Below are 16,746 nucleotides of genomic sequence, written 5' to 3'. Positions count from 1 at the left end.
TCAACCCCTTGAAAACTGAGGTGTGGGGTGCTGTAGAGGACCATCTTGTCCCCAATATGGCTAAATATTTATACGAGAGGTCATTAAGGGATTTGAAACTGTCATCAGTATGTTGATCATGCACCAACATATACCCAATGGTTCAAAATACTTCACATTATCTATTTATTTCTGAAAGGGAGTCTACAATTTAAAGACTTACTGCCTTTTGGATGGAATGAGAAATACAGGGAATGAATATCATTATCACCATTATAATCACTGAATCTAAATAATTCAGATGTCGAACCATGTTCTTGGTATTATTAATCATGATCATCAATATAAATGCTTAGTTGTAAAAAATACGTGCTCCAAGTCTGTAGTTTGCAAGGGATTTAAAACATGGAAGCAACCCATTAATTATTTACTCTCAGGTAAATCATTTAAAGCATGGGAAGTTTCCGAGGAACTGGAGTCCGGTGTCTGAGCTCTGGAACCTGCTGTGGGCAAAATCACCACTGCTAGTTTTTGGTGGCAGCAAATAAGCTTCATTTTTGCTTTGAACAAGGCATGCAGGAAATACATACATGTTGCCAATCCTGCTTTAAAGTGAAAGGTTGCTATGTGAAATGTGGATTGTGGATTGCAGTGTGGCACATTTACTTCAAATATTACAACATCATAGGATTCTCATTCAAAGTTTCATTCAAACTTTTTTCTCAAATGATTCCCATGTTGAAAACCATAACAGAAGTTCCATTTGTATATTCACACTCAGGTAAGGGTACATCTAGTGGCTTACAGGTGTCACACCATATCATAGTATAAAACCTTCCTATAGTATGACTTCTTTTCAGATATGCTTTAAGGACACATTCCCATGACCTAAAATTATAGGGAAACAGTGTTAAATTTCATTTTCACTGGTTGACTGGTTTAATTTTACTTCCACTCTGAAAAAGTAGTTTCTCACTTTCTCCAAGCTAACCCCATTCTGGTCTAGTGAAAAAAATGCTGACCACAAAGAAGAGGAAAACTGTTCTCTTTTGCCTTTGACATTTGAAGAGAGATTATGCCAAGAAAGAGGAAGCTAAATTGGGATAGAATTTGAAGAAAAACTACCTTTCTTTTCAGATGCTAAGGAACCTTCTTCTAATGATAGATTGGGTAAAATATTGTGTTGTAGATTAAAAAAATGCTGTGGTAGTATAGAAATATATTTGATTTCTGGAGCCAAACCATCCATTTTAAACAGAAAACTTATAATTTGCTTCTGCAAAATCCTTCAGGGTGGGAAAGGTAACAGAGCTTTCAGACTTGACTGGTCAGTCCCTATTGACATGTGTTGAACTAACGTAAACAGATTGACCTGGTTTGCAGAACACAACAGTTCCCTGGGACCGAATTTATCAACTGGGGTTGTCATTTTGTTCTGGGTGCCCAATGGAAGCCATTTTTACCATAGCATGTAGGGTGAACCAAGGAGACAGTGGTTGTTTGAGGGTTAGCCAGTTCTCAAGCAGCCCCAAATTGATCCATGGTGGGATGTTGTCATTAAATCTGGCTAACTATATTACAATAATGCAGGAAAGGCAGGTTGCTTGCCTGTAAAAATGCTGACCACAAAGAAGGTTGCTGTTCTACAAGTGGTCATCTATGGAATCACACAAATATGGGCTTTGCTGAGCAATGCAAGACCGGGATTGGAGATAGATTTCCACAGCTCAGCATCACGGAGTTGGCGGCAGCCCCACCCTACCCCCTCTGGAGGTCTAGATAAAAAGGGTGGGGGCTCCTGCCAAGTTCCTCAGTTGCCTTGAAGACCACATTGTCCCAGGCATATCAAGGTGCAGTGAATGCGAGGGAGAAGGGCACTGGTGCCCAAACTTCAGTGCCCAGTACCCATGTAGGGTGCAGTGGCCTGATGACAGCCAGCAGAGTGGAGGGCGGGTTGTGTGAATGCATAGAAAACCACAACAGTTACAGGTAAGCAGCCTGCCTTTCTTCTTCATGGTCTCTGTGCATCACACACATATAGGCAACTTGACTAGCAAGCTTACCCTTCCTGGTGGAGGGGCTGTCATCAATGAAGGATTGCAGAGAGGACCGCCCTGCCGAACATGCAGTCTTGTCTGGTGTGGATGTCTAGCTGGTACTGCTGAATGAAGGTTGAAGGTGTGGAGCATGTGGCAGCTTTGCAGAAGTCATGTAGTGGGATGCTGGCCAACAGGGCAGCGGATGCAGCTTGGCGCATGGGGGTGCATGGGAAGGATGAATTTTGTCATCTCGTAGGCCAGGGAGATAGTACTGGACACTTGTAGAGGCTCTGGCTCGAAACAGGCTATCCTTTATTTGGACCCTCACAGCAGATGAATAAGCAGTTGGAATGTCGCAGCTTTTCAGTCCGGGTCTTGTACAAAGCGAGGGTCCTGCAGATGTCAAGGAGGTGCAGTGTGGCCTCTATCGGGGTGGAGTGGTTGGGGAAGAAAGGGGGAGGACAATGTCCTGGTTGACATGAAAAGAGGAGGTAACCTTGGGTCTAAAGTGGGGGTCTGTGTGGAGGATGGCCTTGTTTCTGTGAAAAATGAGGAAGGGGGCATCAATCTGTAGTGCAGTCAGCTCACTGAGGCAGGCAGATATGATGGCCACCACAGGCAGAGTCTTCCATGACAGGAGGTGGAGGTCTGATGTGGCCATGAACTCAAAGGGCTTCTTTGTGAGAGCCTGCAGGATCACCAAGAGGCTCCATAAAGAGGTGTAGAGGAGCACTAGTGGGGTGAGATTCTGAAAGCCCCAAAGGAACTGTCGCACCATAAGATGCGCAAAAATAAATGACCCCCGAACAGGTGAGTAGCAGTGTGAAATGGCTGCGAGGTGGACCCACAGAGAAGATGGGGAGAGGCCTGCACTGAAGCAGGTCTGAAGGTAGGAGAGGATGTGTTTGATAGGTGCATGAATGGGGTCAAATCATTTTGACCTAGAGAAAGCTGTGAAGGCCTTCCACTTTGCTAGGTAGGATTTGAGGGTGGAGGGTTTCCGTGCAGCATGGAAGATGGAGGCAACTGGGACAGGATGTTGTGTTGCAGTAAAAGGTGGAGAAATGTCTTGCTGGAGAGATGGAGTAGGAGGGGGAGACATGGCTGCCTCAGCCAAAATGGGGCGACCAGGATGTAGTCCATCCTGTCCCTTTGGATCTTGGACGTGACCCTGGTGATTAGTGGGAATAGAGAGAAGGTGTAGAACAGGATCCCCTCCCATTTCAGGAGAAAAGCGACCCCCAGCGAAGCGGTCCCCCACCCTGCCCTGGAGCAGGACTGTCTGCCCTTGGCGTTTTGGGGAGTGGAGAAGAGGTCCACCTTGGGGAGACTCCTCGTGCACAGGCTGTGAAAGATGGAGGGGTCCAGTTCCCACTCATGTGGGGTGGTGGTGGCATGGCTCAGGGTGTCTGCCATGGTATTCAGGTGGCCTGCAGCATGGATGGGTGTGGATGGGTAGGCAGAGCAGGTCTCACCCTGCCTGTTCAGATAGTATGATGGTGTTGTTGTCTGTGGTTATCTGGATGTGATGACCCCTTAGGGAATCTAGGAAGGAGGTGAGGGTTTTGAGCACTCCAGCATCTTGAGGTGGTTGATGTGGAGGCACGATTCATGTGGGTTCTGGAGGCCCTGCAAACGCATGTCTACACAGTGTGCAACACCACCTGTGTTCAAGGCATCTGTCATGATTGTGATGGAGTGTTCTGGGGGGAAGAAGGCGACCCTGGTGGTGAGGTTGTCGATGGTGCTCCACCATTGGAGGGTTTGTCTGACCACTGGAGGCAGAGGCTGGATGGTGGTGTGAAAGTCTTCATTCACTGCGAAGGCTTCCATGAACCAAAGCAGAAGGGACCTCATTTGAAGGCATGTGAGTTGCAGTACTAACACCTTGGCAGCCATGAGGCCTAGGAGTCTCTGTATAGTGTGAGCGGTAGAGTGTGCCATGATCCTGACAGCTGTGGCCAGTAAGATGAGTGTCTCTGCCTGTGGTTCAGGGAGAAATGCCCTGGCAGAGATGGAGTCCAGGTGAGCCCCTCTGAAGAGGATGGACTGTGTGGGAGAGAGAACAGATTTGTCATAATTGATAAGTAGTCCCAGGTCCTGCAGGAGATTACAAGTGGAATGCAGCCCCAGCAGGTCATCCCTGGGGTGGGGTGGGGGGCGCCAGGAGCCAGTTGACCAAGTAGGAGAAGACTTGCATATCCTGGAGCATGAGGACAGAGAATGTTTCCTGCCCAATCTGGAAGCGGAGGAAATGCCTATAGGCCAGGTGTATTGTGACATGCAAGTAGACATTCTTAAGAACAGTGACGGAAAGCCAGTACCTCTGCCTAAGCAGGGGGAGGATGCCCTGCAGGGTAGTCATCCTGAACTTCATTGGGTCCAGCATCAGCCTGAGGTTCCCATCCCATTTAGATACCATATAGTAACAGTAGAAGCCTCTGTGCAGGTCCAAGAAGACACATTCTATGGCTCCCTTGGAAAGTAAGGCCTCTACCTCTGCCATCAGACCTGGAGAGGGTGGTGTGGCCTGGATGTGACCTAGTGGTGGAAGGGCGTCAAACTCTATCCTGTATCCCTGGTGGATTATGGAGAGAATCCAAGGGTCAGAGGTGATGATCTCCCATGCTGGGAGGAACTTAGCCAGATGGTCAGTGTAACTGAGGGGGAGTAGCAGGGCTGGTGGGGTGGGGCTGCCTGGACATGTATCTTAGCACCTGCACCTGCAGTCTTGGCACTTGGATGGGAGTCTTTGATAGGGCTGGGTTGTGTCTCTTGGAGTGGGGTGCCACTTGCCACTTATGCTGCCACATTTGGTGTGTGGACCCCAAGCACCTGGCAGTGGCATAGGCCTTATGGAGGGAGTCCATATTCTCATCTGTATGAACATTAAAGAGACCCTCCCCATCTATGGGCAATTCCTCAATTTAGGCCTGTGTCTCCTGGGTAAGAGCCGCAGAGCACAGGCAGGTGCGGCAGCAGATTGCTATAGCCCCCAACATTGCCTTGCCATCACAGTCAACATGGTGTCTAGCTGCCTCAATTTGATTCCTGGATAGCTTTTCCACCTCAGCGTGGACTAGGCAGGCAGCATCGCAAAAGTCATCAGGTAAGGGCTCCTCCATAGATCCCATTTTTCCCAAAGGAAAAGCTGGTACCTGGCCATGGTGGCCTTGTAATTGAAAACATGTGTGCCTAGCGAGGACACCACATAGACTTTTCTGGTCATTGGTGTGGACTAGTCCCACTGGGAGCTCCCCTTGCATGGACTCCACTATGATGGAATTAGGCTTGGGGTGCTGGTGAAAGAAGGAGAGCAATTTGTCAGCCACCCTGTAGGTGGAGCCGATCCTCTATGAAGTAGACATAAGGGCCTTCCAGGATTGTTGTGCCATGCACAATACGGCTGGTAGCAAGGGGATGGAGATCGGCGTCAAGTTCCCTGTCAGGGCATCAAACACAGGCTTTGCCTTGGGCTCAGATGAGTGTGATGCCTGGAGGCCCAGGCTGTCCACCATGTGGAGGACCAGACTGGTGAAATGCCTCCTCCCTCCAGGTGACATGGTTGGGTATTGATCGAGAGCCTGAGCAACAGGGGAATGTGGAGGGGAGGTTGGGGATAGCAATCAGGTCGAGCAGGGAGAGAGACTCTGACCTGATTCTCCTGAGGGTAATCTGTGGTGGCCATGAGCAGATGGGGCCTCCTTGGTGTGGATGATCTGCACATGTCCCTCCAAGAGATGACATTGGCTCCCCCCGATGCTGTGAGTGCCAGTGTGCACTTGATGTCTATCATCTGGGTTCGTGAGGGAGTGGTGGCAGATGCGGTTGGTCTTGGGCTGGGATTGGGACAAGGTAGGTACAGCTGAGTCAATGTGGTTGACATGGTGGTGGCAGTGGCACGAAGCAGGAGGTTTGGTGCAGGCCATCTCCATGGAGGAGGTGTTGGAGGAGTCGGGGTCCTCCCACTCTAAGCGGCACCTCCACTGATGACCCAAAGCTGCAATAGGTAGGTCCAGAGACTCGGTGGAGCATGTGGAGGCTGGCAACCATGAAGAGGAGCTGTCCCAGTCAGGGAAGGAGGAACAGGGTGGTCCCCAGAGTCCCCTGAAGGTCAGAGGTTGTGCTGTGGTTGGGGATGGCAAGAAGCGGTGGCCAGGTGGTGCGGGCAATCACATGTGGGTGGTGAGTCATGCGCAAGCAAAGGAGCTCTGTCCGGCAATTGGGCATATTCATCTGTAGAGTCTGCTCTTGTACTGTGGAGGGTTGTGTCCACTGAGACCCCAGGGTCTGGAGTGCCCAGGTGGCCTTCAGATGGAGAGGTTGCAGACTTGATAATGTGGCACTTGTGTTTGGGAACAGCCGCAGTCTCTGCTGACCCTTCTGGAACTGCTGTGGTGGTGGAGGCAATGATGGCAGTGGTGGCATCCCTTTTCTTTGAGCACTTGGCTAGTCATGAGATTTCCTCAGTGGAGGGCAGTTTCTTGGTCTCTGATCTGGAGGAGTTGGCCATGCTCAGGTCATGTTGTCACAAAGCGAACTTCAGGTGATCTGCCCATTGCCAGCCAGTCTGCTTCTTAAACACATGGCAGTGTGGGAGTAACCATCTGCAATGGGCAGGTGAGTGGTCCATGAAGCACAATGGTGGAAAGCTGGATCAGACATGCGGAGGTGAAAGATCGAGAAAAAGGGCACTTGGAATGTGAGAGAAATGGGTCTTTGTTCCCCTTCCTTGCAGGTAGGAGAAAGCGCAGCAAAGAGCAGCCTCAGAGCAAGGCTTACAAGGCAGAGGTTTTGTAGAGATTAATTGAGAAAGATTTTTTTAAAAATGTATGTTGAGAAAAGAGCAGATGGAGAGTGTGAAATAGTAAAGAGCAGCGGAGGTTCAATTAGCGATGCAACTGCATGTGTGGTCAAAAAGGAACTGAGGGGCTGCCCACTCCATGATACTCAGCTGTGGAAGTTTTTTCTCCTATCCAGGCCTTGCACTGTGCAGCAAAGCTCATATGTGTGTGATGTACAGAGACCATGACGAACTCCACTGTTTCAAGTAAAATCCTGTACAAGACAGGGGACAAGTGGCTGGTGTGCAGCACTTGTGAAAGAGATCTTGGGGTACCGGTTGACTGCAGACTAAACATGAGTCAGCAGTGTGATACAGTGTTCAAGAGGGCGAATACCATGCTTGGATCCTTAGCCAGAAGTGTGGCTTTTAGATCAAGAGAGATATTACTGCCACTTTACAAGACTCTGGTGCATCTGCAGCTGGAGTATCATTTTCAGTTCTGGGCTCTACATTACATGAATGTGTCGGAAGGGGCCTCCCGGGCCATCCAGTCTGATCCCGGCTCCAGCTGGCTCTGCTCACAACATGCCCACCACGTGCATGTCCAGTCTATCTTTGAACACCATCACTGATGGGGCCTCAGTGACCCCTCAACGATGGGGAAAGATATAGCCAGGCTGGAATCGGTGCAGTGTACGGCCACAGGGATGGTGGCCATATTGCACGGGAAGCTGTGTGAGGTCAGACTGAGGGAACTGGGTCTTTTCAGCATAGAGAAAAGGAGACTTCGAGGGGATCTTTTGGTGACATATAGGTATGTGAGGAAGTGGGTAGAGACCTTGAGGTGAGTAGAGTTCTGTTTTCCCCTGTGGATGAGGGCAGGATGCATTCCAATGGAGCAAAGCTCAGGAAACCAAGGTTCAATTTGGATGCCAGGAAGTACACTCTGACAGTTAGAACTCCTAAGGCATGGAATGGGCTTCTACGGGAGGTGGTTGAAGCCCCATCAGTACGGGTGTTCAAGAATAGGCTGGACATGCACGTGGTAGGCATGTTATGAGTGAAGCCGGCTAGAGCTGGGGATCAGACTAGATGGCCCAGGAGACCCCTTCTGACTTGCTCTGTTTCTGTGACTTCTTATAATTACTTCTCAGGACCAGGTTGATGTTTGCTATTAGCCTCTCCTCACTCCATCACATTGTCTACCTTGGGAGTGGCCACATTTCATATATGATGGAATGGAGTATCTTGAAATATTGCAGTGTCCCTAAACTGCAAGCATTCCACACTGCAGCTTTCTGATGCATGTCCTGCTGGTCTAGATACTAATCACCCCACTTCTTACCTCCCATAACTATTAAGCACCTGATTTAATTTATATATAGATATAATTTAATATAGTTAGCATATGATACAGTCAGAGAAGAACACATTCGTGGTGACTTATTATCTGGCCAGGGTGACTTATTTTATATTGTTAATTTGTTTTATATTTTTAATGTATTATATTTTAATTTATGTTGTGAGCTGCCCCGAGGCGTCGGTGAATGGGGCGGCATAGAAATGTTTTAAATAAAATAAATAAAATAATAATAAATATGCTTAATTAGAAGATAGAACAAAAGGATCTAAAATAGTATGCTTTGTGAACAGTCACATTAGAAACTGAAGTTACAAACATTTGTAATCTTCTATATCCTTCTCTAAGACTTTTTTGATAATAACATTAATGGGAACTAATTTTAATTCTGTATAAAAATAAGAACAGCATTATTAAGATAATAAAATATAATAAATTATGTTAACATATTTTTAAACTTAAATAAAATAACAATAGGAAATACCAGTGTGTGTGTGTGTGTGTGTGTGTGTGGATGCACATGTGTGGTTGGAAGGCAGGCTGAGCTCCTCTAAGCAGAGTCATTCACCCTGGGCTACTTCTCCTGATCTTTTGTTGGGAAAAGACCATAGCATGTGAGCTTGTCAGGAAAGATGGGCCTGGGAAGTACGATTTTAGGCCTGATAAGGAGACGCACGCACACAAATGAATGAAATGTATAAGCAAACCAGTTATAAATAAGCGTACCACATCGATGCAGGAGAGGATTGCTAATACAGTCAATAGAACATCATCCCTTCCCCACATCTGTACCTCAGTACCACTACAGCAGCTGCTATCAATAAGAGCAATGACATATTTTGCCAAATATATAGAACATTATACAAAATACAGAAAGACCAATTTCTTTATGAGAAATCTGAATCAAAAGAAACTGATTTTTGTATAATAAGAATACAAAAATTTAATCAATGTGAGTTGAATTTCCAGTAACTATGCCAACAAAGATCTACAAATATAGTGAGGCAGGGATTGAATACATGGCTATTTGCATCCTTTTTAAGGATGGTGTGGATTTTGGTGTGGATTTTTATTTTTTAATTTAGCTTGCATGGACTGTTGGCCACATCACTAATCACTGCACAGCTCAAAAGCTCATGCCAAAAACCCAGACAGAGGTAGCTCTGTATGCAGTAAAGCATCCGCATCTAATTGAGACTCCAGTTGGAATTTTAAGGCAGCTGGGAGATTTTATTAAGTACTGACACTCCTTTAAACTTTATCTGGACTGAGTGAAACTGCATAAACTTAAAAATAAGATTTCAAAACCTTGGGGATTTTTAAAGGTCACTTGAGAGAAAACAGTGTTTTTTTTAAAGAAAACCAAGCTGTGCACCCATCTCCTGCAACCCATTCAACAATCTCTGTTAGGAATGATCCATTCTGAGCCCAAATTAATATTCCTGATTAGAAACTTCTAAGATTGAAATTGAATTATTTTCTGTGTCATACTTGAAGTCGACACACATTGGCTCATTTTATTAATTAAAACTGCACATTAGAACCTTAGTGCTACATAAAAAATAAGAAGTCAGTAATCTAAAATATGATTTTCATCCCATTGCCTTAAGAATTTTGATACAAATCTTGCATCTTATTTGGCTCACATTTCTGCTGTTAGCACAGCTGATCATATCTAAAAAATATCTTGAGGTATTTAGCAAGTGAGAGATTCAAAGAAAGCATTACAATAAATATAAATAGTCCTTAGTCAAACCTTTAAAAATAAAATAAAGCACCACAGAAATAAACTTGGTAGTACAATAAATCAAAGATGGGTAAGGTTAGGGCTATTTAACAGATTTGGATATTTAACAGATGCTTAAAATTTACCATAGTTGGTTCCTTGTGAATGCCAGTGGGAAATTACAAACACAGTATTTCCCATGTAGATCTCAGCCATTGCATGGGGAAGGCAATATACCAGGTAACCTATTTCTAAATTATTCAGGGCTTTGTATACCAGATATAAGGATAATAGGCAGCCAGGGCAGCTTCAACACCAATGTAATATGTGCACAGCCAGGCAACCCATTCTGCTTTCTGGTTGCTGCAATCTGTGCCAGCTGTAGCTTCAGAATCTAGCAACAATGAAGTACATTAATCTAATCTAAATGTGAATTTAGCTGCAACTGCACAGACAAGATCAACTTGGCTATTCCTGTCCAGCAAAGGTCATAGTTAACGTACCAACTGAAGCAGGTAATAGATACTCTTCACTACAAAAGTCACTTGGGTTTCTAGTGACAGAGGAATCAAGGGACACTGCCAAATGACATACCTAGTATTTCTGAGCCAGTGCAACCCAACTAGAGCCCCCCTTTCTTGCAGTTTCCATGTCTGAGAATATCACCCACTAATACAATCCCTATATTGTCAGGATTCAGGCTAATTTGTTGGTTCTCCTCCTTCCTATCACCAAGCCCAAGTATTTGTTCAGCAAATGCACAACCTCTGATGCTTTGGATGTCACGCAGGAATAGACATAGGTGTAATCAGTTAATGTTGATACGTAGTGTCCATATAAAACTTAACTAGTTAAACTCAGGGATGGCAGAAGGAAGAACCTGAGAGAGGTGAAGTAGGAGACTACTGGGAGACTGTGTGTGATCTCATAGCTCAGTTCTGATTTCTTATTACTGGATGTGGGCACTTAATGCAATCTGATGTATGCATGCACACTGATTCAAGAAGGGAACTTCCTAAGGCTTAGGTAGTTCCAATGCCAGCTCAGCTTCACTAAGGCCAAAGAAGCTAGACTCTGCTGCTTTAAGTTGCTATATTCTGCAGCTACATCTTCTACCTCTCAGAGGTTATTTTACAAAAAGGATTGCCAACTGGAGTTCTGGATCTTCATCATGTCACCTGCTAGCAACAGAACTTGTATTTTTGTTAAATGTCCCAAATATAGAAGGGGTTTCACATTGGCCTGCTGCGATGGACTTCCACTGGCAGTCTTAGAGGGCTGCTATAAAAAGACTCCGTTTGTAGAGCAGCTGTGCCCTTGCAGCTCAGAAGAAATTGAAACCATAGACCATGTTCTGTTTAGCTGTATGTTCTACAGAACATTTGCACTGATTTTATTTCCCCATTGCTGAATAGGTTCCGAATCAATATTACAGCTATTACTATTAGACTATAATCCCACTATTACATACAGTGCTGCTAAGGTTTCTGCAGCCATGATTAATACCTGGAAAAAGATACTGAATTGCGGCAATTTTTTAAAAATTAATTTGGACCATTCGCAGGTTGCTGAGAGGCTTTATTCTATTGACATTTTATGTCTTATTTTTATCTCTAACTTTAGCATCATTTAATGTTGGTATAGAGAAAAACCACCGAAATATTGTATATCAAGGAGATAGGGTGGTGTGACACAATTGCCCTTCTATTTCTACCTTAAAAAAAGAGCCCCCCCCCCCGCTTAAAAACTCAGTTGAGTCTCTCCAGCATGCAAAAGAGTGTTATTCTAAGTCACTTGCTGACTAGGATGGTATGACCTTGGAATACCAAACTTATCATCCTGAGACCTGCGAACAGCAGATGTGGCCAATTAACTGTTTTGAATAGCATGTAGTTTTCTACAGCATGTAACACTCTAAGATTTAGGATAAAAAGTCTTGTGGCTCTCTCTGCCCAAGGCAAGCTTCAGTGTAGACCTAGCTGAGGGAGGAAGGTGCTACACACCTGGCCAAATAGGGGGTTTTCCTTGCCGTTCGTGAAGGGGGTTCCCAATGGCTGATTGAGGAAGGTCAGCTTGCTTGGTGTTGTATTTCTTTCTTTTTTTTTCCTTCATGTTGTTATGTCTGTTGTGCCTGCCTTAGAATAAAATCTTTTGACTTTAACCCACCTGTCTGCTCATTGCATCTGGATCCAAAAAGAACTCTTTGCCTTTGGCAAAACAGTTAAGAACTGTAATATTTAATATACTTGAATCCTATGTTGTTTATGGTATTGGTGAAGGGACTCCAATACTTTTGTTTTATACTGTGGTCTGTGACTATAATAAAGAGTTTGTTTGCTGAATGAGAATTATTTTGCACTTACGTCTGTAATCATTTTCCCTCTGGTTTTGTTTCTTTCTCGGTGGTTGGCTCGCTTCTGCTTTTGTTGCAAAACCCGTTCCCTGGTGGTGCGATACTCCAGAGCAAATTCACTAACAATTTTGCAGAATTTATTGATGTTGACGTCACGGATTGCATAGGGAGGGTAGCCCATAAATAACAAGAAGGAATGGAACCTAGAAAACCAAAAGGAATTATGTTTACAGGGTTTTTTTCCTCCCAACAAGTAACAAGATGCCTCTCAGCCCTCTTCAACTACTGTTGCATCAGTATTTTGAGGGAAGACCACTTGAAGTAGGTAAAAGGCTTTGTTTATTGCCCTTTGGAGTAGGGCAAGCCTTAAATGTAGGAGCGTTTTTCAAAAAGAGTCTATTACAGACACATAAGCTAGATAACTTGTTCTTGAACTATGAATTCAAATGCTTCCAATGCGTGCCAGTTTTTTCATGGATTCCCTTGGCATCATAATTAAAAACAGAATTACCATAAAATGAAGATCTATGATAACTGCCTTCCAATCTATTTTCACATGAAGATGCTTAAATGTTAAAATAGAACCATGTCTCACAATGAATATGTTATTTTGGGGTAGGGGGTATTGGACAACTTATTTATCTTATTTGACTTCCATTTTTATATATAATAGTCCAACTTCAAAGAGGTTGAGATGTTTGGGAATGTCTAGACAAGAAAAATGAAAACTTGCAGGTTAACCACAGAGGAGAGAACTAACTCATAAAAGAAGCCATGAAATCCTGATTCTTCAGGATCAGGTTTGTAATGTTAATAGTTCCTCTGTATTAGGAGAGCTACCTTATGATTTCTTTCATTTCTGATGTTCTATAGTGATATTTATTCCCCATGAACAACAGTGGCTGAGTTCAGATGTCATGATAAGCCATACTTTTTAATTTATTGGTTGTTTTACAAGCCCTGGGATGTATCTCTGGTTTCTCAAGAGAGAGACAGCCTGAAGTTTCTTGTTCAGCTGTCATACTAACTAAAATAGTGACTGAGAGCTAATACAAGGAGCCAAGTTGAAGTGATTGAGCCAATGCACTACTATGCCAGCTTGCTTACAATAAGCCAGTTGTTCTTTTTTAAAAAAAATCTGACATCCAAGTGCAGTCAGTGTACATACACCACATTTTTAATGGTTTTTCTTTTCTGGTCAGAAACTGCTGTAACAAGGGAATGGAAAAAAGTGAGCTCAGTTAATGAAAATGACAAGAAAGCAGCCATATTCTGACAGAGTACCCATTCCTTCTAGTAGGACTTGTGCTTGAGAAACTGCCAATGACCACCCCCCCACCCCCCATGTAATCTTATGCACATTTAGTCAGAGGCAGATCTTACAATTGTCAGAATGCTGGCTGGGGAATGCTGGGAGTTGTAGGTCCTATTTCTGTCTAAATCTTCATAGGATTGTAACATAATTTTTAAAAGTCCTAATATGAACATCATGTTTCTATTAAAAACCAGTTTTTTTGAGGGTAATAACCTAAGGCAGTGAGCTACTAACGAAACTATTTATTTATTTAAAACTTGTGTATGCCATCCCTTATGCCTTGGCATCTCAGGACAGCTCACAAGCCATAAAATTGAAATACAGTAAAATCACATGTATAAATAACATAATTCAATAAAAGGTTATATAAAGGACAAAATCAAAGCAACTGTTCGACACAATTAAAATAATAATTTTTTAAAATAGTGATTAAATAAAAAAGTTTTGACCTGGCACTGAAAAGAATATAAATTTGGCACCAGGCACACCTCTACAGGGAGCACATTCCATAATCTGGGTGCCACTGCAGAGAAGGTCCTGCTCCGGGTAGATGTTCTTTTTATCTCCTTTAAAGAGGGTTCCCGGAGCAGAGCCTCTCCTGCAGATCTTAAGGGACATGAGGGCATGTAAGGGAAGAGGTGCTCCTTCAGGTATCCTGGTCCCAAGTCATTCAGGATTTTATAGGTTAAAACCAGCACCTTGCATTGGCCCTGGACTTCAACTAGAAGCCAGTGTAGCTGGTAGGGGACTGGCATTATGTGAGAATAATGACCGGTCCCCGTCAGCAACCTGGCAGCTCTGTTCTGTACCAGCTGAAGTATCTGCACCGTCTTCAAGGGCAGCCCCAAGTATCCTAAGTATCTTTAGGTATCCTAAGGCCTGAATAGCCATTCTGATTTTTAAAATATATGAATGCATGTGCATACTTGGATGGAAAGTATTTGTAACAATTACACTATTTGATATATTGTGATGTTTTATCTTTACTATATTTCTATGCTTTTATGGAAGATGTCTTGTGATAGCTTTGTCTTTAAACAGTGTAATTCTGTTTTTTAATAAATAAATTTCAGATTTGAATAAATTATTTTCTGAGTTTTTGGGAAAATAATTTGATTTTCCAATTATATGTCTATCAGGAAAATGGGCTAAATTAATTGGAACAATAATACATTTCAAAAAATCAACCCTGGACTTCTTGAAATGGCAAAAGGCTTCTTTGTGGAGTCATTTAAATAACATACTAATGGTAGTATGCCCTGGTGTTCTACCTGTTAATTATTCTTCTGTGAACTATCTTTAAAATGATTATTCTTTCTGCACAGTCTTTAAGGAACTCAGACATTTTTTGCTTTAAAGTTGATTTCATTTCATGTTTTGCTATGGCCTTTAGATGATCCCATGATGCTTTGCACCGTTTCTCCATTTGACATAAGTTGTCCCGAAGTTGTTCAAAGTCCACCTGAAAAGAAGAAAAATTAGTAAGTGACATGTATCTGTTGATACATTGCCTGTGGAGTCTGAGAAAGCAGCTTGTTTTCTGTATTCTATACCCAAATTCTATACCCCTAACATGTTTCACATGTCTTAACATAAAGAAGACAAAGCAGCCCATGAGCTATATAGAAACAAAGAAACAGAGCAAGTTAGAAGGGGCCTCCCAGGCCATCCAGTCTGACCCCCGGCTCCAGCCAGCTCCGCTCACGACATGCCCACCATGTCCATGTCCAGCCTATCCCTGAACACCCTCACCGATGGGGCCTCAACGACCTCCTGTGGAAGCCCATTCCATACCCCGGGGTCCTAACTGTCAGGAAATGCTTCCTGGCATCCAAATGGAACCTTGGCTCCCTGAGCTTTGCTCCATTGGAGCGCATCCTGCCTTCCTCTGCAGGGGAGAACAGGTCTCTACCCATCTGGCTCTGGCATCTTGGCAGAGCAGCAGAGGCACAGGCTGGGAGAGAGTGCTGAGTGGCCAGGGGACTGACGAAGGCAAGGTAGGAGCTGGGCAGGGGAGCAGAGGGCCAGGAGCAGTGGAGAGGAAGGGCGTTGTCCCTTGTCTGCGTCCCTTGGCTGCGTCCCAGGCTGCCCGGAGACTCCCTTCCCTGAGACACAGAGGTTTGATTGTTTGTTTTTGTTTGCGCTGTGCTGTGCTTTGTTTTTCTTCCAATTTAAGTTTATTTTATCCTTGTGTGTGTGTGCGAGTGGGTTTTTGTCTGGGAGAACTGGGCGAGTGAGAGGAACTGCAGGACAAACAAGGCAGGGGACCAAGGTAAGGTCTCGGAAGGGATACCAATGGCAGACCAGGAGAGGGTCTTGGCGGGAGTCACGGGTGTTGCTGTCCGCTGCGAGAGCTGCGACATATTCGCCCTTCTCTCCCAGGAGAGGCAGGGATACACTTGCCCTCGGTGCAAGATGGTGACCCTGCTAGAAGAGGTGCCTGAGGTCCAAGAGAGCTCTCCAGGCCCCACCCCCAGGAGCAGCCCCCCTCTGGACAGACGGTTGAGGGAGAGACCACAGGAGGAGCAGCTGTGGAAACATGGAGGTATGTCACCCACAGGAGGAGGAGGCCAGCACGGCCTCCTCCTTCTCCTGGCACCAATCTGGAGCTGGGAAACAGGTTCTCTCTGCTTAGGGAGGCTGGGACTGATGAGGCCTCGGGGGACCAGCAGGACCCCCAGCCTGGGACGTCAGGCAGCAAGGGTGATTGTTGTTGGGGACTCTGTGCTGAGGGGCACTGAGGTGGCAGTGTGCCGCCCCAACCTGGAGACAAGGGAGGTTTGCTGCCTGCCGGGCACACGCAAAAGGACAGAGTGGAGTGTCTTGTTCGCTCTGGGGGTCACCAGCCACTCCTGGTGATCCATGTGGGCACAAATGACGTGGCTCGGGGTCACCAGGGACTTTGAGGCCTTGGAGAAGAAACTCAGGGAGCTGAAGGCCCAAGTGGCCTTCTTACCTGTCCGAGGATTTGGGCCAGGAAGGGCCAGGAGGGCCTCCGAGGTGAACGACTGGCTTAGGGTGTGGTGCCAGAAGGAACGCTTCGGGTTCCTCAACCACGGCACTCATTTTCTTGCCAATGGACTTCTGGCAAGGGACGGGTTACACCTCACGAGGATGGGAAAAAGGTCCTTTGGAGATGCTCTAGCGAGCTTCATCCAGAAGACTTTAAACTGAGCCGGGGGGGGGGG

General features: G+C 45.1%; 1 protein-coding gene across 14 annotated transcripts in view; it reads right to left on the bottom strand.

Annotated features, from left to right (window-relative positions):
* Positions 1–16,746, bottom strand: part of FHOD3 (formin homology 2 domain containing 3) — a 553,244-nt gene that overhangs the window by 49,968 nt on the left and 486,530 nt on the right. For all 14 annotated transcript variants that reach the window (XM_044447289.1, XM_044447292.1, XM_044447291.1 and 11 more), the window contains 2 exons: positions 14,830–15,020; positions 12,254–12,446 (listed from right to left, as the gene is read on the bottom strand). In XM_044447289.1, coding sequence (XP_044303224.1) covers positions 12,254–12,446; positions 14,830–15,020 — 384 coding nt within the window. The remainder of the gene's footprint in view (positions 1–12,253; positions 12,447–14,829; positions 15,021–16,746) is intronic.

Source organism: Varanus komodoensis, unplaced genomic scaffold, assembly GCF_004798865.1.
Source record: "Varanus komodoensis strain SLA01 unplaced genomic scaffold, ASM479886v1 scaffold51, whole genome shotgun sequence".
Classification (NCBI taxonomy): domain Eukaryota; kingdom Metazoa; phylum Chordata; class Lepidosauria; order Squamata; family Varanidae; genus Varanus; species Varanus komodoensis.
The sequence above is the reverse complement of the archived record's forward strand: the minus strand, read 5'-3'. Positions and strand labels throughout refer to the sequence as shown.